Source organism: Corapipo altera, unplaced genomic scaffold, assembly GCF_003945725.1.
Source record: "Corapipo altera isolate COAL_440 unplaced genomic scaffold, ASM394572v1 113, whole genome shotgun sequence".
Taxonomy (NCBI): Eukaryota; Metazoa; Chordata; class Aves; order Passeriformes; family Pipridae; genus Corapipo; species Corapipo altera.
This window is the reverse complement of record NW_020884895.1, coordinates 6,187,975-6,214,333: the sequence shown is the minus strand read 5'-3', so window position 1 is coordinate 6,214,333 and position 26,359 is coordinate 6,187,975. Positions and strand designations below refer to the sequence as shown.

At 35.9% G+C, this 26,359-nt stretch overlaps 1 protein-coding gene across 9 annotated transcripts in view; it reads left to right on the top strand.

Annotated features, from left to right (window-relative positions):
* NAALADL2 (N-acetylated alpha-linked acidic dipeptidase like 2) overlaps positions 1-26,359 on the top strand; it is a 473,876-nt gene that overhangs the window by 390,200 nt on the left and 57,317 nt on the right. For all 9 annotated transcript variants that reach the window (XM_027647488.1, XM_027647489.1, XM_027647490.1 and 6 more), the window contains 2 exons: positions 6,748-6,894; positions 21,460-21,555. In XM_027647488.1, coding sequence (XP_027503289.1) covers positions 6,748-6,894; positions 21,460-21,555 — 243 coding nt within the window. The remainder of the gene's footprint in view (positions 1-6,747; positions 6,895-21,459; positions 21,556-26,359) is intronic.

Here is a 26,359-nt window from a genome sequence, read left to right as displayed (position 1 = left end):
AGAGCTGATGCATCTGCTTTTCTGGGTCAGCTTTATGATAAGGCTCATGAGAGTGTCTTTGCTGAGCTGATTTGCACTTTGGCAAGTGCAGTTGTTTGGGAAGTAGTGCTAGAAAACATTTCTGGTGGAAGTGCTACAGGTCCTGAATTCTGGGTAGTTTAGAAAGAGAAAATGTGACATAGAAATGCTGATAGTTTGGGGAAATGTAAATTACAGTAGTTACAAACTGTAGTATCAGTATTACACCCAACCCTAGACCTAATTTCTAACATTAGTTGCTGTAGTGCTAGTGCAGATTTTGTTCTGTGTGTGGTTTGTTTTTGTGATGTTTTTTAAACTAGTTCAGAGTGCTGGGGTAGCTTGAGCCATCTGGTCAGCTCAGTGAGAAGCAGCTTCTGCAGGTGTGTGCTGTGCACACTACTGGGGGAATGTTGGTCATTAAAACTCCATACATTTATTTTTGTCGTTTACTTTGCAAGGGGAGCCTCAGCTCACTTTTATTGGAAAGTTTATAGTGGAAGCTTTCTCTCCTGATCTTTTCTCTTTTTGCTACTGTATTGAAGACCAATTTGAACAGTATATTGCTGCATATTCATTTGACATCCAACCTCCCAACGGTCTTGCTTGGGACACTTATGAGATCCTGAAATATGATATAATTCTTCAAATAATAGAGTGAGTGTACATATCTGTCCCCTTTAGAGTGATGAGTAACTTTTTTTTCCTGTGGGCTATAGAGAAGCAAGACTGGCATGAATTATTTAATATCCATTTGGAGGGTCTGAATGATGCATCCCAAAAATGAGTAGCATGGCAGAACCTGATCATCACAGAGTTAGACTACACTGAAATGGGTTCACAATATTTCTGACTCTACGTATTATAGAATGAGGATGGCTTTAGGCATTTAAAATGATTTACAAGCCACAGGTATTTATGTGGAGTACAAAATATAACCCCTTTGAAAATGAGGTCTTGTTGTCAAATCCTAATCCTTTTACCCACTTAAGCAGTGTTTTTATATTGGCAAGAAACATTACTACAGCACAAAACATTTGGGAAGTCATGCAGTTCTTATCAAGTCCCAAAGTATTAGTGTTTTGTGCTAAAACCAGTTATTTGCATTTTGTTAAACCTAGGTTTCGCAGTATCTCATTATTTATGTGACAACTAACACTGACCAGTGTTCCTGCTGCTGATTAACAGGAAGAAAAAGTATGAACGCTATTTTACATAATCAAAAAATAGTTCCACTACATTGTTTACTTACAAATGCAACCATTCCATGCTCAAAAATTGTTTATATTGCAAACTAGTTTTAAAAATATAAACTCTAAAGAAAAAAAGCATCCAAAATTTTCAGTGTGTTCAGAGTTGGATGTGGGGACAGGTTCCCTCTGTTAATATAGTATTTTCTTTGCTGGGCCCATTGTAATGGAATACAATCTTAAGCTGTTTTCTGAAATTTATTATCAATAAAAGTACTTCACTGAATATTGAGGCTGAGCCTGTGGTCAGGGAAATTCAGTCTTTAAAGTCATTTCACCTGAGATGTTGGAGAGTTTGCCTTTATCTGTGCTGATGAGAAAATGTGGAAGAAGTTGTAATGAAGTATTTTCTGGTTGATGAGTATGGAAGTCTGGAGTAAGTGAAATCTTTGGAGAAACACAGCTACCATAGCTATGTTCAATAGTTTCTTGATTATTTTTATTAAATCTTATAATTTTATATTTTTAAGGTACTGAGATGTTTGGAACTGCTGATACCATTCCAATTGCAGTCTTGCCACTCATATAATTCATGCTATGTAATTTTAGCTTTAAATATTTTATTATTGTGAAGTTCTCTTATCAAATGGGAGCATACCTGCTTGATTTTTACCTTCCTTTAAAAAGCCATTAAAATTCCTAGCAGTTTGTACTGGGTGTTGGCAACAGGTACATCTGTGTTAATGAGGCATATGACTTCAATTTAGGTATAGGAAGGATAAATGTAATTCAGAATTGTATAACAAGCATCAGGAATCAGAGAGAGACTGTCAGTAGATAAATGAAGAAAAAGTCCAGGATATAAAATTAAATTTAGACTATATAATTTTTTACTGCCTTGCCTTTGTATTTATTACCAGTTTGATGTAAATTTTTCATCTAAAATTTTGTTTAGTCCTGTGAAATCGCACTTATATAGACCTTTCACTGATAGTCATATTTTTTAAAAAAAAGACAATTATTTAAAAGAATACAAATGCTGCTTAACAGAAACCAAAGCCCAGAACAAGAAATACAGGTTTGTGCTTGTCTCATGTTTTCTAGCTCTAAAATAAATAAAAAATAATGTCAATTTGCAAAGCAGTACAATATATAACAATATATTTAAATTTTTCACACCAGCATAGGTATTTCTCCATGCTTTGTTTTATAACTGCTGTATTATAGTTTCCCAGTTTTGTTAGGAAGTCACCATGAAAAGGCAAAATTTACTTAACAGTTTTTTGAAAAGTAAAACTGGAGTTTTATGTCTGGCAGCTTGTGTTGTGTAGTTAGATTTTTTTCTTGGTTCAGTGGAAATCTGAATACAGTGTCAGAACTGGGTCTTGGCTAATCTCAATTTGACCTGGCCTTTTAAAAGCATTGTACTTGTCACCATTTTCAGTTACCTCTTCCCCCTGGGAGAAAAAGGTCTTGTCTGTCCTGAGGAACCTACAGGCTTGTTCAAAGAGCAATTATTTTTAAACCACGTGGTTTATCTAAGGGGCAGTTTTTCCTTGTGAAAATACAATATTATCTTCCTACACAGTCTAAGAAACAGTTTGGTCTTGGAATTTCCAGGTGCAGTACTTTTGTGTAGGAAAACACAGGTGGTTTTGTGGTGGGGGAATTCCAAGTGGCTGATGGTGATCCTTGGGAGCTGTGGTGATCTAGCTGAGAATCACCTGTACTGTCAGTAATATCAGAAGATTTAAGATGGTGCGAAATTCCTCGTCCCTGATGACTTTAAATAAACACTAATTTTTGGGGAAATTTTTTTCCCTAGTGACAAGACGGTTCTCTCAATGGAATATGTGTGCGTGCAAGGAACATCTTATGTTTTACTGTGGTAATAATGAAGAACCCAAACTAGGGAAAATTTCTGAGAGTTAAATGCATCTTATCTTTGACTGATTTTGCAGAGGTACAGAACAATTTCACTAGAAGTCTTCATGTTGCACTTATGGGTCAATAAGTAATGTTCAAGTGTTTTCAGTAAAGCTGCATACATATTTAAATGAAAATATGTATAAACTGGAAGACAATTGCTGAGAAACTAAGGATTCAACATTTTAATCAATTAAATATTTTAATCTTAATATACAATTAATTAAAAGCACAAAGTTTTAGTCACTCTACCTCATAAGATTTCTTGGTGTAGTTTTAATCAGTTGATTGCATTGTATAAATAGGCAAATACATCACATTAGTAGTGTGTAACATCCAGGCTATTTAAACCACAAATATGTTGTCCATCTATAGCATATTAATTATCAGCAGCACATTTAGATTTTCCTTTCTTACACAGAGAAAGAGAGAATATAATTGAGAATTATTTTTATGTGCATACTTGAATCATGTCCTACTTCAATCAGTTTGATAAGACTCAAAATTTGGGCAATGTTTTGCTCTATGATGTTGGGCAAAACAGAAGTATTAGGTACCTTGCTTGCCTTTAGTTGATTTGAAAAGCACTTTGAAGTCTATAGGGGGACATGCCATATTAAATCTCGCTAATAATTTTATGGACAGCTCATGTGCATTAATAGTAATATATATAATCAATCAGCAAAGACAGGGATCAGAACAAGATGTTTATAGGCAAACCTGATAATCAGCTGGGAAAAAGCAGAGGACTATGCTTGCCATAGAATTAATATAATTCCTATAAGCTCCATGATTTTTTTTTTCAGTAGATTTCAGCAGTCAGGCAAAGCAAACAGCTCATAATATTTTTTTAAGAACTGTCAAACCTTCTTCCTCTAATGATTTGTTTGCCAGAGCGTAGCAGGTGTTCATAGATGAGAGATGTATACTTTTGATTCCTTTGCTATGGAACTCCTCTGGCCTTTATTGCCTGTTGTTGATTTAGCATAACACGTTTACAGTAATAAAGATGCTAATCTTTTTGTTTTCTGCATTTTTACATTGTGGCAAATTTAATAAATTCTGTAGGTCTTTGCTTACATAATTTTACTTCATCTAGATGGTCTGTCTTATACTTCAGGTTCTTAAATGCATTTGCTTTGCACCAGTTCCTAACACAGGTGGTGATTCAGCTCAAGAAATAGAGATTGATTATTCATGAAGAATAAGCTTCCTTGCTGTAGCTGTGAAGCTGAGATCACTGACATATTGTAAGAATAATTGGTCATTCTTTATTTACCCTGTTAAGAACTACTTAGATATTTTAATCCATTTTCAAAAGCTGGAAATGTTTTAAGCTAAAGTCACATAAAGAAAAGACAGTAACTAGAACTAACTGACAGGTACTTGTTTCTAGATGGAAAGTGAACTATCAGAGTGGCCAATAATATTTTTATTTTTTTTTTATATATAGTAGGCTTTTGTTTATACCAGGATCTTAACATCGTAGCAGAAGGCACCTATGAATGCTTAGTTCTAATTAGTGGTAGAATAAGGTCTGCAGTGAAGTAACACTTGATTATACTTTAGATGTGTCAGATCTATTTTAGTACATTAACCCAAATTAAATGTATTTAATGGGCCATATGGTACTCTTCATTTTCTTGAATTTGTAATATAAACCTGTAACATTATGCTAAAACCCAAAATGAACTCCAGAGAAATAAAATTATTCAATTATGAATCGAATGCGCATCCTTGCACTGGTATGAAGCACTCCATGATTACTGGCTAACCAGTGGCTTGATTGGAGCCCAGCCTGAGCAGCTGAGTGTTCTAAATAGTACCAGTGTGTGTTTTTACTGTAAGGCTCACTAACTGAAGAAATGTAGTTTGGCCACTCTATACCATAGAGAGTTAGCTGCATGTAGCTGGCAATTTATTCTAGAGGTATTCTTAATGCTTTTTGAATAATCAAATTATTCAAATATTGGATTGAAATTGAATGTGCTAAGGTGTTTTCTGAGGGGCAGAATGCTGGCTACATGTCAGACTTGGGTTTCTGAAAAGGAAGACATCTCTTGCTTCAGTTCCTGATGTGCTCTCAGAAGTGGGGGTTGGTGTATGTTCAGAATTAACTGTCAAAAGCTGTATTTCACATAATTCAGTAAGATTTAAACATTAAAGGAAGAACAGACTGTTCATCATTTATGAAACTTTACCAGCTGTTATAAGGAAGTGAGGAGAGACTAATTCAAGCTGCACTATATTACATTAAACACTTAAAATTCCTGAAAGGAGCAATGGATCTTGTATACATTTATATCCATAAAATTATAAGCATGGCTTTTTGGGTGGATGTGTCCTATGCAGTGGTTTTAAGTGGGAAAGATTGTAGAAGATACAGGTGTGATTATTTAAAAACATCTTTGGAACAGAGTTTATGTTTGGGCTTCTGCTGTTTCTGTCATAACTTTTTGGATGGACCTTGCACAACTGTGAATTTATGTAAGAATGGCAGGAGCAGAAATGTTTAACAAAATAAAGGGAATGATATAACCATCTTTCAAAAATACTTATGAAATAGAAACTATTTCTTGAAGGTATTTTAAAATAATTTTCTGTGAGAATCTGCAACCGTTCTTTAGACTGGGTAATATGCAATTGCATTCTTCATAGCACTGAAATGAAACTGTGAAGCAATAATTATGCTAATTTTAAGATGGAAAAATATCATGATTTGTCTGTGTCTAACCCTTAAAGCATTTTCCTGACAACCTCAGGACTTTAATGTACAGAATTTGCTGTACTAATGTTAAAGGAGAACTAATCTTACACTGAGGAAGTTGTTATATTATATAAACTGTTACCTAAATGCAAATAATCCCAGTACTTCAGCTTCCTAACATTCTTGAAAAGCTAACAAGCTAAGTAGCTTATTTGCTGTAATTGATGTTGAAAGCCTTTGTGCCTACTGTTTATTAAGTGTTTAATTACCTGATATATTTGAAAGCTACACTAGTATCTAGCACTCAGTCTGGGGCTTATTTTCCAGTTCTCATCTTACATTTATTACAATTCTATTGCTAAGATTTCACCATTAAATACTTAACGGGAAAGAAATACAAAGATGTCACTGGCAAGAATTGTTTTAAGCAACTTACCCAGCAAATGTGTACTATATATCTTTAGCCATTTAATTATGTTTTTCTCTTAAGTCCTACTCTGCAATTGCAGCAAATTCTTTACATTGTCACCATTTCAGAGACCATAGATACCTTGAATATGATCATCTCATTCAGCTTTTTGTTGTAGCAGAACATGCTATAACTGAATAAAGAATTGATTCCTTAGTAGCCATTAAAGACCTCAAAATATTTTTTCAAATGGAACCATGATGACCTCTAATCTCCTGGCCATTCCTTGCTGCTTCTCTTCCCTCTCCTAACATCTCAGTTAAACATTACTTTCTTTTTCCTCTGAAAAACTCAGCCATGTTGCAGCAAACTTCATTCTCTGCTACGTTCAAGATGCTTCAACCCAAAGAATGCCATGTAAATGAGATACTGCTACAAGTCATCAAGAGTCTGGTTGCAAATAAGTAGAACTTTGATTTGTGTTGTTTTTTTTTCAGAGCCAGAGCCTCAACTGTGTGGAGAAGACTAGATGTCCAGGATCTAATGTGAGTTCTGTGCAGATACAGGGTGATTCAGACTATTTCATCAACCATCTTGGAGTACCTGCCACGCAGTTTTCTTACGAGGACATCAAAACTTCAGAGGTAGCTACAAATAAAAAATGGACAAAGTGAAAATAACAGAGAGATAGAATTATATTTTCTCAGGTTATATCCTCACATAACAAGCATGTCGTAGTGGAAAGTTATCTAATGTAAGTGCATTTTTTTAGTTCTCCAGAGGATTACCACAGAGCTTCAAAGGGACTGGTTTTGCAGGGATATGGTATTCAAAGAAACAGATAAAAATTGGAGGGTGTTATGTTATTATGTTATTATGTTAAAAATGTTAATAATTCTGATAGTTTTATAGGTTACATATCATCTAACCCACCTTTTCAGACTGTTTTCAACAGAGAGGAAACAGGTATTGGTGTATAATTTTTTACTGCACAGTAGGATGTGCAGCCTTCAAAATGAATTTTATATCCATTTTCATACTGTGGCAAAATATGATTCTCTAGTATAAATGTTGGTGGTAAAGATCTGTATGCTTGATTGGAGTCCTCAAAACACTATATTCTTTTTCAGTCCAGCAACCTCTGCAAGGTAAGTGGAAGGACGAGGCATTTTACACTGTTTGGGGACTGGGTGGGAATTGGACACAGATAAACTGTTAGGGAAGTTTGTCCTTCCTCAGCCTTCACTACTGTGGGTTATTTGCACCTGAACAATACAAATGTTCTCTCAGTTGGTCAGCTGAAGATCAGGAAACATGGTATTAGTTATTCCAAGATAAAGTAAGCATGAGAAAAGGTGTGCGTTTTCTTGGAAATTTAATGATGCATTGACTTCATATTCTCCTCATTTCTCTTTTACACTGTGCTCATCTCCATATGCCCACATCTTTCCAAGTTCAGGAACAAAGCTGAAGCTGGGCTGAACTGGAATGCTTCCTGACACTGCATGCTAATGTTTCTCTTTCATAGATGCAAAACAAAGCAGAGATGTGCCAAATACAGAGCATTGCTGTCATGTCATTGTGTAAATTGAAATAGATTAAGTCAAGAATTTATATAAATAAGGAGACTTCTGTGTTCTAAACTTCATGGCACCTATTAGGCAAAGTTTTCTATTTCAGATTAAACACTAAGCGAAGGCTGTAAGGAAAATGTGAAGGCGGAAGACTTATGAGTGCAATGTTTATGACAGGCTTTTGGTCCAGAGTGAATTTTTGTTGTCACTTAGCAGCTACTCCACGTAGTTTTCATTTAAGATCTGTGTATTTAGGATCTATAGTGCATGAGAAGGAATCTGCAAACTTCAGTATATCAAAATAGTATTTCCCAGCAACATTTACAATATGAACACTGAAGGTTCCTCTTTGGCTATTGTCTACTTTAATCCACAGTTATTCTTTGTGTTCAGTTAACCTTGTAAATATGCATTTTTGGTTCCACAGAATGACTCAGCAATGTAATTAAAATCATAAAAGGAAGTGTTTCCATATTTGCTTAAACATGACACTGTAAATTTAGTTCTTTGTTAAAAACTCAGCTTTTGTCCTTGCAAAATCATTTCCTAGAAATAAACTTAGTAAGTGTAATCTGCAGCCTTGAAGTAGATGTGCTGCACTTCTCAGACTGTAGGAGACCTTGACCCCATGAGATCCATTCGATGTGAGAAATAAATCTGCTTGGCAAAATGTATAAATTTCTCTTGGTAAGAGGGTCGACCTTTTTCCTAAAAGTGAAGTTATTAAAAATGATTAAATTTGAATTATTTGCTCTATTCTTATTGTTTATTGTACTGATTGTTAACAATCCTTCAGAAGATAGGCTTGTTGTCTTTCTTGTGTTCTATCAACAAGCAATCTTGTTTATTTTTAGTGCTTATTGCAATTGTTTATTGTGGATTCTGTTCATTGTATCAAACAGAGATATTATAAGGCAGACAAATTATTCTATTTACAGCCATATTAATAAATATTATTAGGAATTTCTGTTATGAAGGTTAGTGACTGATAATAATCTGTTGGTTTGCAGGGAGGGATTTTTGTTTGTTTGTTTGTTTCCAAGCCATTCAGTTTTTTAAATTATGCCTCAGCTTTGTCAGCTTCATTGCAAAACAAGATTGGGGAGAGCAGATTTCAGAAATGGGCTGTTTTGACATGCTTTGTAGACTATCATTTTGCCAGGTTGGTTTCCTTTGCTCTCACTTTCACTGCTGTGACCTGCTCAGGAATTGGTCTTCCTTTGGAATATACATTAGTTATTTATCTTACCCACCTGTCAGCCAGCATGCAGTGTCACGTAAAACTGATGCTATTCCACAGTCGAAAAAACCTTTTTTAGAGTAAAAAGCTCAAAGACCTGTGCTTGTATCCTACCTACAGAGCAGCAGCTGCAGGTCAGACTTAGAAATGCATTTCTTACACAGCCAGTGCGGTGCTGGTCTGCAGAGAGAAGGTTATAAAAGCCTTTCATTGACAGGAACCTGAGGAGTAAATAAGAGGAAATAAAAGTTGTAAGAGGAAACATTCAGGCCAGAAGAGTAAGTAAAACTGTCTGGCTTGAAATTGCATAATACAGTGACCCACAGCCTCAGGGAGGTTAAATCTGCCTGGCAAATGCCCGTGGTCACATCTGTGAGCCAGTAAAGTGCATTCTGAGAATTCAACCACAACTATAGAAATGCACTGAGTGAAATGTAGCTCATTTATTCACTAGCAGGAAATATGCAGCATTTTAGTTTCAAAGTAAGTAAACTTGGAAGAATTTCTTAACTGGCAAAACCCATAGTATTACACCAGTTTCCAAGGATTCTCTAGCAGTTGCTGAAGAAAGCCTTCCTCTCCTCATAACCTCTGGTGCCCTGGCTTTTACTCTGCATGAGAGTCACATTCTGATATGTAATATTTTAGGAAAAAGGCTGATCAGATTTTCCTACTACTGCTGATTCTCTTTCAGGAGGAGTCGTGCTATTAAAGGTAATGGTTCATTTGCGTCCAAGTGACTATGTAGAGCCTCCAGAGAGAGCCATAATGTTGACTTTAAATCAGAGATGCTATTACTGAAGGCCATGATTCTATTAGTCTTCACCTCAGCAGAGAATAGTATTAGAAACATATTCACTTAGCTTTACATCAACAAGGAAGAGCAACATAAACTAAAAGAGATCTTAGATCACAGTCTTGTCTTAATTACTCTCTGTATTGCAGTAAAAGCTGGATATTAATCAAATTAATCATATGAGCATCGATACATCTGTAATAACAAACTTGGAGCAAGTGAGTAAATTCTGATTTTTTTCCATATATGGATTATTTCTGTTCTCTTCAATGCTTGTATGACAATGTATTTGCAAGCCAAAAAATTATATAACAGGTATAATACATACACGTCCTCCATAATGACAGAAAATATATGGATATAACAGACAAAAGTGCAGGTTTGGACACATTACTGTTCTTCACAACTCTGCTTAGTGTCTTAGGTATAAATTCTTTACCTGTGGTGTTTCAATTTTGTAAACAAAACATGTTATCTACATGACTGAAACTCAGCTCTTGGTTACCTGATTATAAATTAGGAATAACTCTGAAAACACTGGATATAGTGGTGTATGATCTGAAGAACATGTATTCAGTTTCCATTTGAATTTATCTTAGTTATTTTTTAATGGATATACATGAATTGTGTGCCTTTATAATAGTAAATACTGCTCTATCACTTATAGCTTATGCTGTTTCTCTTCCCTTACACATCTTTTTTTATCCTTCTCTGGTGTTTTTTGACATTTTTTAAATTTGCATGTTAGCGGAAATTCTAGTATTAAATGGTTTATTTCAGTTGTGAGAGTGATGACTGTTCTTCCATATGAAGTGACATTCACTGCAGACTAAGCTCTGCTCTTGTGAATGATCGACACAATACCAAAAAAAAGCATTTAAAATTATCAAAACTTTACAGCACTAAAAGTTTCATTAGTCAGATCTGTGGCTCTGGTAACAGAAAATGCTTTTAGTCACAGTGACTGCTTACTTGCTAACTTGTATGAAATTTCTTATATCTGGAGACATGAGTGAAAAAGAAACATGAATCCATGTCTTAAAATGTTGTTTCGCATAAATCCTTCATTTCATTTTTACACTGCATTTATTATATAAAACCAGCATAGTCTTGAAAATTTTGTGTTGTCTCCTGTCTCTAGATAAAGTTTTATATACTTTTATCTGTTGGAGAGACTCAGTACTTCAGAAGTTTATCCATAACTCCTCTTTACACTGCTTTTATTTCTTTACCTTATTTCTTGAAGCTTTGCCTTGTTTGTTTGGGTTTTTTTTTCATATGAGCATCATCTCTATAATTTTCTGTCCTTCCAGTGGAGCACCTTAAAAATGTAGTTTGCTCTGCTGGATTCAACATTCCAATGGCAACACTTGCCTTTTTTCTTTCATGAGAAGGGACAGAAAAAAGTAGCTTTTAAAACCTCTGTATTTGGAAGTGTATTGTGTAATGAGAAAACAACCAACCCCCTAGTTGCAAGTTAATTTATTTTGGTTGTTTTTTTCACAGCACAGTTTATAGCATAGCTGCTGAAGTCCTGGAGCATAAGCACATCACAGAGACTGAGAAAAAGAGCCTTGCTGTGGCTGCCTAATGTTTGGGTACAAGAGAAAGTATAAACTGGATTTTCCATGGTTTCAGTTAGGGATTTGATTGTTTCTTCATCATTGTAAATCAAACAACATTGAACGGTTTAGTATTTTGAGGCTGATTCAATCACTTGCAAACTTAAGCTGGTACAGGTGTATTTTGAGCCTTTTTCAGGATGGAAATTAAATGTTATTACCCATTTTTGTGTCATTGCAGTCAGCAGTTTCACGAGGAATCAGGTGTTTTTTAAATTATAGCTAGATGATTTCCTATGCTATGTGCATATTATTCAATCTTCTTGGAGCATCCTATTACATAATGATTCCTATTTGATAACACAGAATCTTAAATCCCCTCTGCGATATTGTGGTAGGTTATATCAACATTAGCATTATGATTTTGTTGTGAATAAAACCAATTATTGCACATGCACATTATTAAAAAAAAGAAAACTTACCTTTTTTTTTGTTGTTGTTATTTATTGATGAACACATATTTGGCATGAAACATTTCATGGCAGAGGTCCACATTTGAGTATGCAGGACTTACAGAACATTTACTTTTACACCTAGGCCATAAAAGTTGTTTTCCGTATCTTCACTCAAACTTAAGTACAGGCAAGAAGTATAAAAATTGCCTGTCACATTATTCACAGACTAGACCAAGATAGTGTAATACCATGGACCACTAAGCTAATTTAGAAGAAAAATGAAAAGAGGTTTCTTTATAGAAGGCATTTGTATGTAATATATGTAGAAGAGTTTAGAATTTTGACAGTTTGAGATTGTATCCTCTTTAGAGAGAATGCATAATGATTTTTATTTCTGTTGAAATATGCATAACTTTCTGAAGGTAACTTTCAACTTTCATTAGAGCCCTTAAAAGTGATTTTCACCCACACTGTTGTAAAACAGAGGCCACTAAATCTTAACTCTTCAGCGAATGTGGCTTTTCAGTTGTTTTTGTCATCTGACTCTGCTTCCTCCCTTCCCCCCATCTTGCCCTCTTTTCTTCCTTTTTTTAATCACTCTTTGGGAAAACTTACTGCAGTTTCTTGATTTCAGTATTTACATGCATAGACTGACACATCATGCACTTCTTTCAAAAGAAATCAAAAGCTTTCCAAGTTTCCTTTGTTAGAGGAAAAGAAGCAGAGGAACTGTCCTTGATGGAGAGAACTTTGCATGCTGCTCTTGTCTCTTTGATGTGCTTATGTTAGTGTAGAGAGAGGGCTTAGATAGCATGGAGTGCTCTTCAGTGCATCTGCCTTGTGTCATTTTAAAGTGAATGGGAAGCTGGTGTTCGTACCACACACAGACACACTTTATTTTTGTATGTATATGCATCTATGTATATAATCAACATGGCACTGTGGAAGGAAGCAAAGGCTGTGGTATAATTTTAATTCCACAAGCACAACCTGTAACTGGGTGTGTACATCTAAAGCAAACCTGAATTGTCTGACCTATGACATCCTTTACTGAGAGCTGGGTTTGTATTACTAATGTAGTTCACTGGTCAAACAGTTCCAGTGCTTAAAATCAAACAACTTTTATGTTCTGAAGTTTTGGATCTCGGTATTCCTAATGCAGTTATCTCACCATTTTGCATCACATCATAAATCTCATTGTTACTCCATATGCAGATGATTTTCTCTTTTACTTCAGGTGTGTCCTCCAGTCCCTATCCAGTCAGGAAAGAGTATGGCAAGGCAGGTAGTCTTGAGATTTCTGACTGACTGCTTGAATTATCCGCAGATGACCAGGCCCTTCTGGTAAATGTTCTACTGGGTTTTTATGTTATTTTTTGTGTCCTCCTTTACCAAGTGTCACCCAGTACCAATTAATTAATCAGAGCCAAGTATATTTATCAAGAAATTCAATTAGAAGAATCATGGCATCATTTTCTCTGAAGGATCAGGGTAGACCAATGTGCTTACCAGCCTTAGCTGCTCAAGTGAGAACTTCAGGGCTTGGGACATATGTGTGAATGTCCTTAGAAGAGAATTGGCACTGGTTGTTTGAGTCTGTAATTCCAAGGAGATTCTTAGCCCAAACAGAAACCATGTTTCTCCTTCTGTATGTAGACTAATAGGGAATTTGCATAACAGCAGTGTGTTGCTAAGATGATCTGCAATTTGGTAACTTTTCCATCTAAAAATACAGCTCTGCATGGCTCCCTGCATTCCCTCTTTTACTTCTCCTGTCTCCCTGGTATATGTTAAATTTTTTAAGGAAATAACACAGCTGGTAGTTGCCTATAGGGAGTTATAGGAGATGTTTCATGCATTTATGAAAGAATAAAAGTACTAGTGTGCTTAGTATACCAGAAAGTCTTTGCAAAGGAGCAAATGTGTATCAGCCTCAGAATGGCAGTTTGCTTGGGAACCCAGGATTTCCTTTTCTGAACTGTCTCTGGAGAGTTTGATGCTGTTGCATTTGCTGCTGATAGAGTGGATTAACTATGTAGTAGAACTTTACAGTCAACAAGGTGTAGCAGTGGGAGTCAGTTGTGTCAAGGTGAAGAGAGAGGTTTCATTTTTTGTTCACGGACAAGTGGTGAACTACCAGTGTATAACAAAATATAGTTTGAAGAGTCCCCAGTAGATTGCCTTGGGACGACTTGTTAAGGTAGGTCCAAACCACAACTGCCTTTCTAACTCATAGGCTATATTGTCCTTACAATAGTTACGTTTTTTTTTTATTTGCATTGTACTTTTCTGACTGATGTATTTTCTCTTTTCTGTCTTTAGCATAAATTAGTGCTTTTTAATTTTGCAGTTCAATCAAGGGTTAGTGTAGTACTCACCAGTAATTCATTAATACATTAGTCCATCTGTTCACTTGGATGCTAATTTAGTTGAATTTGGTAGTGAGAACATGCTGAAATTGTTAAGGTTAATGACACAGTGTTTTACAAGACAAAATACATTTGGTGTTCAATTGATTACTTGACTTGTTTTATTGAATAATATGAATATTTAACTACTTAATTTCATGGTAGAGCATCTTTGTTATTACACCAGTGCTAGTGAAACTGATGACGTCCTCATCAAATGGGTACATTACTCTGTTCCAAAAAAATTTGTTTGGTCTCATGAATCCTAGTGCTTTGATGTCCCAAACATTCCATGGTGCATCCAGAAGGGGGACGTTGTTTGCATAAACCTGCCTTATGCCAGCAAAACCACACAGCTTCTTTAGCATTCATTCACACTGCGTAAGTACATGTTGTTGCTGTAAACTCTGTCCTTGCAGATTCTCTCATAGGCTCTTCAGTTTCTTGGGATTGACTGAGGACTGTTGAAAGTCAGTGGAAGAAAGACAGCCTGGAAGTTAACAGGGTCAGTGGGATATGGGAAAACATGAGAAATTTGTTTAGACACCAGTTAATTGCTTCTGTTTGATAGCCTGGTGAAGCATCTAGTTACTGGAAATATGTATTATCTAAGGAAAGATGCCACTTAAATATCTGTTCTCCTCAGAGAAGTAAATGGCATGTTGCATTCAAAGTAATGTTTTACCATTGTCCTTCTGAGTGGTTAAATTCAATAGGCCAACTAAAATTTTCTGGCAGAGTATCTAGAATAAGTTTCAAAACTTGTTTTGTGTCGGTAGCTCTTAGTAGTGTGACACTCAGTTTTGTCTTTTAATACTTGGGGGGAAAAAGTCAAAATCACTGGACAATCAAACAGCTCTGATTTGAATCAATGATTCATGCTCTCAAATAGCATTTGCAATATTTCATATATCTTATGTTCATTAAAGAACTGATTGATAAGGCTTTCAATAAATAAATATTGTCTTTGAAGACATTATTATTCTTAGCAAAAACCACTTTTTATTCTTACTGCAAGGCAGTGAGCCTCGCACACAACATCTGTCCAGTGGCTAACATCGGATTTCTTCATTTGGAGTAACAAATATTTTTTTTGAGCACTCAGAATGAAAACTGGAAATAGGAAGTGTTGAATCAGGAAATAAAAACACTGTGATTGATAATATTTGTGATTGTGAAAGACATTGTCTCTGGGGTTCATGACTGACAGCAGGACATTGTTAGGATGACCTTCCTGGCACTGCATGTTTCTGTATTTTGAATGCCCACAACTGATCATAAAATATTCTTGCATCCTTCACACAACACATCCAAGAAAAGCTGTTCTCTTTTAGATGTAGTGAGTCTGAGCTGAGCCTCCTATTTCTAACACTCTGAAACTTTGGGAAGATTCTCTGCGAAGTTCCAGATTTCTGGCTTGGGCTGCTTCCTCCTACCTAAACTGCTGATTCTGCTTTCACTTTAAAAAGCATCAAGGGAAGACTCTGCAGAGGAATAAGTATCAGGAGAGCATCTTGATATCTGAAAAGTTGCTTTCTTTGTGCTGTGGTCTGTGAATTTATAGCTTTACAGTGATTATTTCAATTCACTTACTAACACAAGGAAGAAAACAGTAAATTAAAAGAGATGAGAGAAATGTGTTTATATTCTTTTCCTGTCTGATGAGTGTTGGCTTGAGTTTTTCTGGCTGCAATTGAGTTGAATAATAAGATAACTTGTGCAGCAGTGATTCCAATTCTGCCTCTCCTGTATTCTGTGCAGTTTTATTTGGCAGGCCTTGCTCATTTTGTCCAGCATTGGGTGACATCGCAAGGTCACTGCACATCTTTACCCGAACATTCAAACAGAAAAGAGATTTGCTTTTGTTTCTTTTCTGAAAGTTCTTCAGTAAAGTGAAATGGTGAAAATACCAAAGAAATGACTCTTGTCAGAAACTCCTTCTGATATTCTCATTTTCCAGAGTAAGGGCATTCTCACTTTGAAGATACATGTTAGGCTTTGCCAGTTGCAAAGCTTTGCTTTATAAAAATAATTGTAAAACACACCTTTTATGTCTTTTGTTTCAGTGAAAACCAACTTTTATATTGCTTAATAATCTTTTCTGGATTTGGTGGATGATATTTAATTAGATATTTAGAGCATTTGCTGGAAAAAGAAAAGTCAGCCTAGTAGTGAGATGGAGAGGCATGAACTCTCTCCTGCAATATATTTGCAGTTTTAAGGGCTTTTATTGGTGAGAAATCCTATGTGCAATACATTAATGCCTGGTATTATTCCATCAATTCAATTTAACCCACATATTAGAAAACCATACTTTGGCTTCATTATGGTCTATGCTACATAATCCACCTTTTTCAGTAAATCTCCTTCAGCCTACAGCACCCTCCCAAGCTAAAAGTATTCCAGATAGCTGATGATTAGCCATATTTTAGTCTGTGAAATACCCTTTTCTATTACTCCTTTTTTTTTATCCTTCTTAAAGTCAAACCTGCGGTTCAATCACCCTGCCAGCAGGAAAAAAAAAAAAAAAACAGAACACCAAAAAGGAAAATGGAGAAGAGATGGCCTTTTGGCTTAGGTGAGGTGGAAACAGCTGTTTCACAAAGAAATACAGTTGTTTATTTGCTGCCAAGACACCATATGCCAACTGCTTGACTTAGGGTAAAATGGAAGAAGGAATTAGTGAGAGCCTACAGTGCAGATTTCAGAAGTGTTTTTGTTCTTCTCGCTGCTCTCTCTTTATCTTTTCTCCTGATGGGGCTTTCTCCTTCATGCTACGACAAATTTTTGGCACCGGTTTTGAATACAGATGCAGACAAGTCCTCATGCAATTGTAAGCCCCTGGGTTTCTGGGTAATAGTTTTGGGCACTGCATAACTTCGTTCTGTGCTTCGCAGGTGACTTCAGCTTCCTGACTGAACGTGTTCCCAGGTTAATTCTGAACATGTGCAGGGACTACTTTGTGTTTTACTGGCCAGACACTGCACATTTGTGTGTGTCCCTCAGGTTGCTGTGATCATAATTCTTATGCTGTTGTATTACAAAAAGGCAGAAAGAATGAAACAGGTTAATAGCTCATAGAACAGATATAGCATGTGTATATATATATATATATATATATATATGTATGTATGTATATATATGTATATGTGGACAGGTAACAGATTGTATTCTCAGTCCTGATGCAGTGAAAGCAACCTCTAAATTCTCATCTTCTAGACATTATTCTTTGGTCTGTGTGACAAAAAAAAAAAACAAAACCACAAACAGTTTTCTCTTGGCTTTCATCCTTCTCTTGTGTATTTGCTTTGGAGGCTTCAGCAGTGTTAGATTAGCACATTTATACTTTCGACCTACCTGTACAAATTTCAGATGGATTTTTGCTCTCTCTGCTTTTTCTCTGTTGTGCTCTGTAGTACCTCCTTTTGTCTTTTACTTTTATTGAGTATAAAATTGATGGCATGAATATTGTGAAGGGCTGAAGGACAAAGTTGACCCAAGTATGGACAATTCAGATGAATATTAACAAGGGTGAAGTCAAACTGATTAAAGAACTTCAGACTAGAGATTGTTTGTCTAGACTGAGCATTATTGCTGAGTGGAGAAACCTCCACTGACTGTTACTTTCAAAACAAACAAACAACAAAGAAACCACTTCAAAAAAAAAAAAACCTGGAGATATTTGTGTATTGTTCACCAAATTAAAGGCTCCTTATAAATGCTTTCTTTTAAATAATGGGGAATAATCATCAGGCAGGAAAAATCTATTCAGGTGTGGAATAAGAGCATATTAAGGAATTATTTGTTACATAATTTGAGTTTATAAATTCAGAATTCTTCTAACTGGTAATTTTGCTTTTTCTAAAGTATTAGTCAAGAAAACAGAACATATTGTAGAGGCAGCATTGTCTTGGCCTAGTAAAAAAATTGTTTGTTGCATGTATTTAAAGAAATATTTCCAGTTCTAAGAGAACGTGTGGTAAAATTTGACATTTTAAAACTTTTTTTTTTATTTAATGACAGCAGAATAGATCTTTAAGGTATGTCTTGGTATTTATTCTGTTTTACATTAAATTACCAGAAGTGTAGTGGGATTTTACTCACGATTTAAAATGCATTGGTTGAAAGTTGGCATATAAATTGAAGGTATGTTATAAGACAGTACACAAGGGATGGCAAATTTAGTACCTTTAGAAGGTGAAACATTCTGTTCACTTAATTGGTTCAGGAAGGATAAGTTAAGTTAGAAAAATGAGTCTAGTAAATCAGAAGTGAATTTTAGTGCAAGTGTCCATCATAAATAAGCAAGACTAAGCCACGTTTGGGGGTTTAAAGGATTTTCACCTGCATTTTCGATCTCCATTTAATTGATTCATAAATCAATTAATTACTGTCACAAGACCCGAGGGCAGCAGGAAATTGGGTTCAAATTAAAAAGAAAAGGAAGCAATTTGTTTTAAGATTGAAAGTTGAATGTTCGATCGAAGTTTAATCAGAAGTGACCTATTATTTGAAAAGTGGAACATCAATGTCTTTCTAATTTCACAGAATGCTTCATTAAATGAGTATTGAAAAGACCAGGTTAACTGATCATTCCAAAAAGAAGATAAGACAAGGAGAGGGTTTGGAAATCTACTTCCAAATACATGTTCATTTCTCTTATGAAAACTCATAGAGAAACCAATAGTTGCATTGGGAATTCAGGGATTATTGGGGTGATCCTTTCAGGATTGTAAAGGTTGTATGATGAAAACACAACTTTTTATCAGAAGAGCAAATGTTCTTTATCCATTGGATAGCTGTGAGCTTAAAGAAAAAATTAGAGAAGGCAATAAACATTGAGTAGAAAATTTTGAAAGCATGACTGGAAGTTGGGCCTCCTAAATTTTAGGATGTCTCACAGTGGTCTGACCTTGAAATAGTTTTTCTGTAATTTGGCATCATTGTCACAGCATTCAGCTGCACAGTGCATGGGAGGCTCTGCCCATTGTACAAACTGAGGGGGATACAAATGCCTGGCTAAGAATGAAGGCAGATGATTTGTGTTTAGGAAGTGAGTGTGGCAGAGTATGAGGACAACAACTGCAGCTGTAACTCCTACTGTGGTTGGAAAGCATAAAGGAATAACATAGTTGGTTTTAATGTTCTTTGGATTAGCATTTCTTTTTCTTAGTGCGTAGTTGCTAGAAATTTGCTTATCAAATTGCTGTTAAAAAACCAAAACCCAACACTCACTTGCTATTGTGACCTTGCTGAAAGAATAAATGTGAAGTCTGATGCAGTTTCTCACGGCTGGAAACTGTTGCTCTTGCTGTAAAATGCTGAGAGGTGCTCTTGGAACATCATTTGGGCTCATCTCTCTGCCACATCCTCCCTGTGATAAAGAGTGGGCTTCTCTTAGCTAGGAAGTTCATACAACTTTCTCTGATGAGGATAGTGCTTGAAAGGCAATAAAAGACAAGAGAAGCAGAGTAAGTTGGCCTTTCTAGTAGTTCTTTATAGAGGAGCCTTTTTGGGGGAGAAAAAAAAGAAACAACAATTGCTTTAAACATTTCCTTTTATAAATGCAGAGCAAGATTATTTCAAATAGTGATCCTTTTCAAGATCTTATCACACAGGGTCTGGATTCCTTCATGAGCAAACTGACTTGCCACTTGTGATGCCTAGATGTGTTATGAACTATTTGCTGATTGTTGCTTATTTACATCGTGTTCTTTCAAAAGGCAGAAGGCAGAAGCAAAGGCTGCTGTTTTGCCTGGCCCAGCTGCTGTAATCTCAGTTTGGCTGGGAGGTGTGCCTGGAGTAGAGTGGGAGAAAAGCCAGCTAAGCAGCATCTCCCTGTTTTACAGACAGGGAATCCACCAAGTTTTAGATTCCAGAGAAAGAATATTTGTCTAGATGGAACAATAATCTGATCTGGTGTAACAAATCTAAATCATCAGTCATTCCCTTCACTGACTCTCAGTGAGGTACTCTAGAGTGAATATAAATAATGTGGTTCTTTCTAAGTTATTGATTGCAATTATGTGAATGATGATGAACAGCATTAGCACCACCGCAGCAGAATGATGGTGCTCCTGAACAGACCCCCAGTCAGATGATAAACTAGTGTGCAAACTTAAAACAAAGATGAATAGGTGTTATGACTTAATCTTGAAGTATGTTTTTTTTTTTTTGTAATAAATGACTTTGTGCATCTTCTCCCTGAGATATATGTATAAAAAAAAGTTTACTGGTTTCCCGAAGGGAAGAATGACTTCATTTATTTTTCTGATGCTTCTGTGACAACTTATGCAACACACAGATGCATAATAAACATGGAAAATTTATATGATTCAGTGCCAATTATATATTTATTTTTTTAAAGAAGGTGATGGGAGCTTTCTACTGGAAATAATCTCCTAGCAACATGGAAATTCTGGTATACTATTGATCATGGAGGCATTAATTTGTAAAAAAAGTTAACAAGCAAACCTACCAGCAATGTAATGTAATGTAATTTTAGGCATCTGTGCACTTTTGAGGCTTGAAGTTTTGTTTTCTATTGTTTTGCATTTTTTCACACCACTCCTTGGGATTAAGTTTGTTTTTTTCCATGTGATACCAATTTTGCAACCTCACTTCTTCCTTTCTTACAGTACAAGAAGAGATTAATATCTTGTACAAATGATGTATTAAGATTGCCTCATGTTAAAAGAGTGGTCAACCTAAAGTATATAGTTTTAAGGAATTGACAAAAATCCCTTGCTATGTTAGATGGTATTACTGTATAGAGAAGTAGGATGGTTGCAGAAGATAAAAAAGTATTCTTTGATTATTGTGGTTACATTTCTTTTGAAGACTTCAATCATAACATATTTAATAAAATGTCTGCTGCCTAGCTCAGAATGAAAACTGGATATTTTTTCTCCCCGTAGGCAAAATTTTTAGCTGCTTTGGAAGCATAATAACAGAGACAACTGCCATTCCAGAAATAAAGTCATAAGACTTAGGGCTTTTTTTGCCTTTTTCGGGAACTTGGAATCAGTTAATTAGATCAGTGAAATAAGTTTCATAATTGTCAAAACTTAAGAACAATTTGAAGGGTTTTTCAGTCTCTCAACAAAATCCAATAAGCATTTGAAGGAGGAAATCAATGTGGAATCCTAAAAGACTTCTTACTTCTTTCTCACAGAATTCTAGCTTTCTCTCTGAAGCTCTTTTTCCTGTACATGCAACAAAAACTGAAGAGCTGGATCCCTCCTTCAGTCTGCACGAGACCATCACGAAGGTAAGAGAAATGGATATCTCACCTTCACATACTTTCCTTCAGAAGGCCAAATTTCAATTTGTGAATAATTTTGAAAGATAATATTTTGTTTTTTCCCCGTGATTAGTTTGAATGTATTTAAAAGTTGTGGAGGTTTTTTTCATTGAGATCCACCTTTGGAATATTCTTTGGCATATTACATGCACAGGCACTTCACTTCATGAGCTGTCACAGTGGTGTTGGCAGGGGAGGAAGGGGTGGCCATCCTGTGATTCTGGAGGGTGCTCTACAGAGGGGATGCTCCCAAAGTTAATGTGTTCTGACTCCCCTCTCATTGCTCCAATATAATACTCCCTCCATGTTATTTATTAATACAGTCAAAATTACTCCTTGCTCTAAAGTGCTCCTTCTTCTGTCAACTGTGCAGGCCCTGTTTCTACAAAGGGACATGACTACAAATGAGTCCAACTTAATGGGTTCATACACTTCTTATAGTTTGGTTTCTTACAAGCCAGAGCGATGTAGGCCACACGGATTTCTTTCTTTAGTTGAAGCTACTTCTTTTGGAAAAGCAGCTGCTGTTGAAACATTTCTTCTGGTAACAGCCAAGATCAGCCATGTGAAGATTTAGCATGTGGGTGGCTCAGCATCCATGGCAAAAGAGACAGGGACTGATCTTGGGGTTGTGTGTTTTTTTTTTTTTTAACTATTAACTGTTAGTTTGCTTCGTTATTAAAAAAAAAAAAAACACACAAAAATCACATAATCCTAGACATGGTTTTGAAGCTTGTCAGAGTTTAACAGTTAACGAACAACCACCAGAAAAAAGTCTTCTCTGAAGACCTTTCAATGGAATTGATGTTTTTTTAAACCATCCTTGATGACAAAGGGGCTGAAAAGATTCATCCAATCTGTTCCCAAAGTCTGAGGGAAATAGTTCTGTGATTATTTACTGCATAATTAATTTGTGATTTACTAAATAGTGTGTGATGGACCATGTGTAATCTGAAAAATCTGTAATTCAGTGTTTGCTCCATAATATTGACTAATAAAAATATTTATTAGATAGTTGACTTCAAGCATTTTGATCCTGTTTAAATATTCACAAAAATATTTTAAATATTGATAAAACTTGATGAAGATTGCACTAGGATGGGACTGTATTTCCGTTTTACTTTTCCAAGTGTAGCCCAGGATGCTTTTATAAAGGTGAATAGTATATACAGCAGTGGAGTGAGAACCTCAGCATTTAAAGGAACTGCTATAATTTAATTAGTTAACTAAGCACCCTTAATGCTATTCCTTAGTCTGAAATCTTCATATTTTCATTATGGTACTCTGAACAAGGAGACCAAGTTAAATCTCTAGCTCATATTTGAAAAAGAAAAAATGAAGGCTGGTGAGAAGTTAGCTTGTAGTTAGAATTTCCAACTCCTCAGTTGGAAATTAATGCTCCTTAACAAGTACTTGCAAAATGACTGTATGTATACCACATTGCAGTTGCAAGTAAAACAGGTATCATACCTGCTTTAGAAACTTTAACTTTTAATTTCAGAAGACTTTTCACACAAAACTGAGGTTTGTATGTTAAAAGAAATAAAATATTCAAATATAATAAATTCAACATTTGATAATTTTAATTGGCTTTTTTCCTCAGAAATGGTTTATGAAAATATTTTAAACTGTAACTTTTTATTCTTATTTTTCTCTGCATATCACTCACAGTCTGCATCGCTTGTATGGCCACTCAAGCTGGTGGAAAAGAGCTCGTGTTGGTTTGGGCAGGAAATAATTTGAGGCCCTTCATCTCACTGTGGGAAGTAGGACTTTAATGATTTTTTTTTCCCATGTGGATGGCTTGATACTAAATAACAATGTAAACATTTCAACATAATTTTTTAGATGAGGTTTGGTGTAAGAACAAATAATCAGCTAATTGTGGCTTGTGCTCTATGACATCAGTGGTTACCTTAATTTCATGAACACTTTGAAAAGGAGGAGGTTTCTGAATGTGGTAGAAAAAAATTAATGAGAAATGTGCAGCTATTAAGTAGATAGATCTGTAATCTGAGTGCTTAGAAGACCTAATTTGTCAGGACAATTGTCAGAACAATTTATCTTAAAATCTTGACACTTTAAAGGTGGATTTAGGGTGAATTGCTGTGAGAACCAGGCTGACCTGAAACATTCAAAGAGAGAAATCTGTAGGTTTCCTGGCGCTGAAGAACAGAGATATTCATTACAGAATTGTGTTGCAGTGCAAAACTTAGTGATATCTTAAGTGAGATTTGCAGACCTTGTAATTTCAAAAGTGTTTTATAATGCATATATTAAATATTAAAATGGAGAAGTGTGTTCCTGTGTGGCAGAGAAGAGATTTTCCCACCTGACCAGAAGTCAGGTAAAGCTCCATTGTTATCACATGCATACTCAGAAAATTATGCGCTATTTTTCAATAAATTCCATCAGTGTTATTCAGCGCAGTGTTTCATGGTAACCAGTCAAATGGAGTAATTAACAAATTTGAAAATACTTTTGTGGTTTGAGGTGTGCTTGCTGGCGTAGCCTCATAAAACTGGGATTATGCAGTTCCAAAAGCCAGGATGGCAGACTTCCAAAAAGGAATGCCGCTGGAGCCACTTACGAAGGATCAGCCATGGAAAAATATCTTATTGACTTTTACTTTGGCAGGCACCAAAGTATTGAAAAGCATACCAGAAGTGACATCATTGGTTTTGTGGTGAGTTATGGGTGTTGACAGATAACTCTTGAGAAAATTATTACTGAACCTGAATATTCAACACTCCAATTATGAAGCTCTTAGTAGAGCTAACTACTGTAATGCAATAACTAACTACCATAATGCAATTACCTTCTAAACACTAAATAAAAGAGTGAGATGGAGAAGTGTTTCCATTTCTAGGGGAAATGCATTTTTTTGTGTAACATACTGTGATATTCCAATTTTTTAAAAATATAAACACTTGCAAAAAGATGAGAGGCAGATACTCTTCCTGAAGCAAATAGAATGAAAAGACTGCTGGACTGTTAGTAAATGAAATTTGCTTTTGACCACAGATAAGGTACAGCACAAGAATATTGACTTGAGGCATCCTCTAACAGGATCATACTGTTCTGTTCCTTTGCAGCATGGGATAATATGTATTCCCATTTACCCATTGTCCAGTCCCATTAATTCTCTAATATAGGGAACACTCATTCATTGATATCCATAACTTTGGTAGTTCTTTTCTCTGTAATCTCCCTAAAAATGAAGATCTCTGGTTTGGTGCCTGCTACCTCTGCTAAATATTTATATCTTCTTGCATGGTATCTGCAAATGAGATCTTTTTTCTCATGCCAAGATAATACAACATATCTAAATTAACGTAAAGGTGTCAAATTCTTACAATCCCAAAGACTGAGAGTGCAGATTTTGAAGCAGCAGAATAATACTGTGTACCAGATATCTGTGTTACAGAGTTCTACCAGAAACATTTCTAACAGCATATTGTTCCTGGCACAGCTGTTTCAGCAGAGTACATTCACATTCTTGGGTTGTTCCTACTACATCGTGGCCTTCTGGGAATCAGATTGTTCCTGAAAAAGCTCTGTGGCATTATGCTTGGACATGCCAGTGGCCTTTGCATGGAGACATCTGGATTTCCGTTGATGTATCTTCTCTTTCCATTTAAAAATTTCCTCTCCGTAGAGCTGGAGGATTTGGCAGAATTGCTTAAGATTTCTGAACAGCAGAGACACAATATTACTCCAGTCAGTTACAGCACTTAAAGTGTTAAAGAGCTTGTATGGTGGGTGCAGAACTAATCTGAAATATTCAGGAAACAGAAGTCTGATGCACATGAATGTATCACATATCCAAGCCAAGCCCAGAAAATCCTTTGTCCTTGCAAGGCCCAGATAGATACACGGCAGCCTTCCCCCCCATCACTGTGTTGTGCTATTTGAAAATTTTTGCTGTATGCCTTGATTTCCATCATGAAAATGTGACACACTGGAGTGTCAATTTTCACAGGTAATTTCTCCAGTTAGCTTTCTTCAGTAATGTATTCCATTGGATGTAATTTTTAAAATTCCTGTCTACAGTCGCATATGCCAGGCTTTCCCATCATTTTGCAGTCTCTTCATCACCGTGCCTCCAAAGGCACGAGTTCTGCACAGACCAGCAGAACTCTCATGTCTTTTTAAAGATGAATTATGTTATGATTTTGTACTTTCAAAACAAATTATTCAAGCCTCCAGCCAACAAACGGGAATGTGGACCGGGGTAGGTGACAGAGATGCTGACTGAGGTTAATGTAGCAGAAGCACAGTTGTCAGTGTATGAAGTAAGGACCAAGCTGGAGGGCCTGATCCATATCCATATTTGAGGCAGTCTGCTCTTGATACTTAATGTTTAGATGTGGAGTTTGACCTTGTTGTGCAGATACCAGAATGGGCTGTGATACTGTTTGGATGCTCTGTCAGACATAAAAGCATCTGTATGGGTTTGGGGGTTTTTGGGGGCTGAAAAATTGCAGGATGACTTAGGACATCTTTTAATTTTCCTGTTTGCCCTCCCACAGCTGGCAGCAATTCATGGTGTTTCAGCAGCTCTGATCTGCCCTAACATGCTGTATCAGCATAATGCACCAATTGCCATTGTCACTTCATAACTTAAATGACTTGCTTTGCTTTACTGACCAGCATCTCATATACTGATTCTGAGCATCTCACTGGAATTTTTGGTTTGGTGGTGTTTCTGATCAGCTCACTGGTATTTATGGTTTGATGGTATTTGAGATATTCAAAGCACAGCTATATT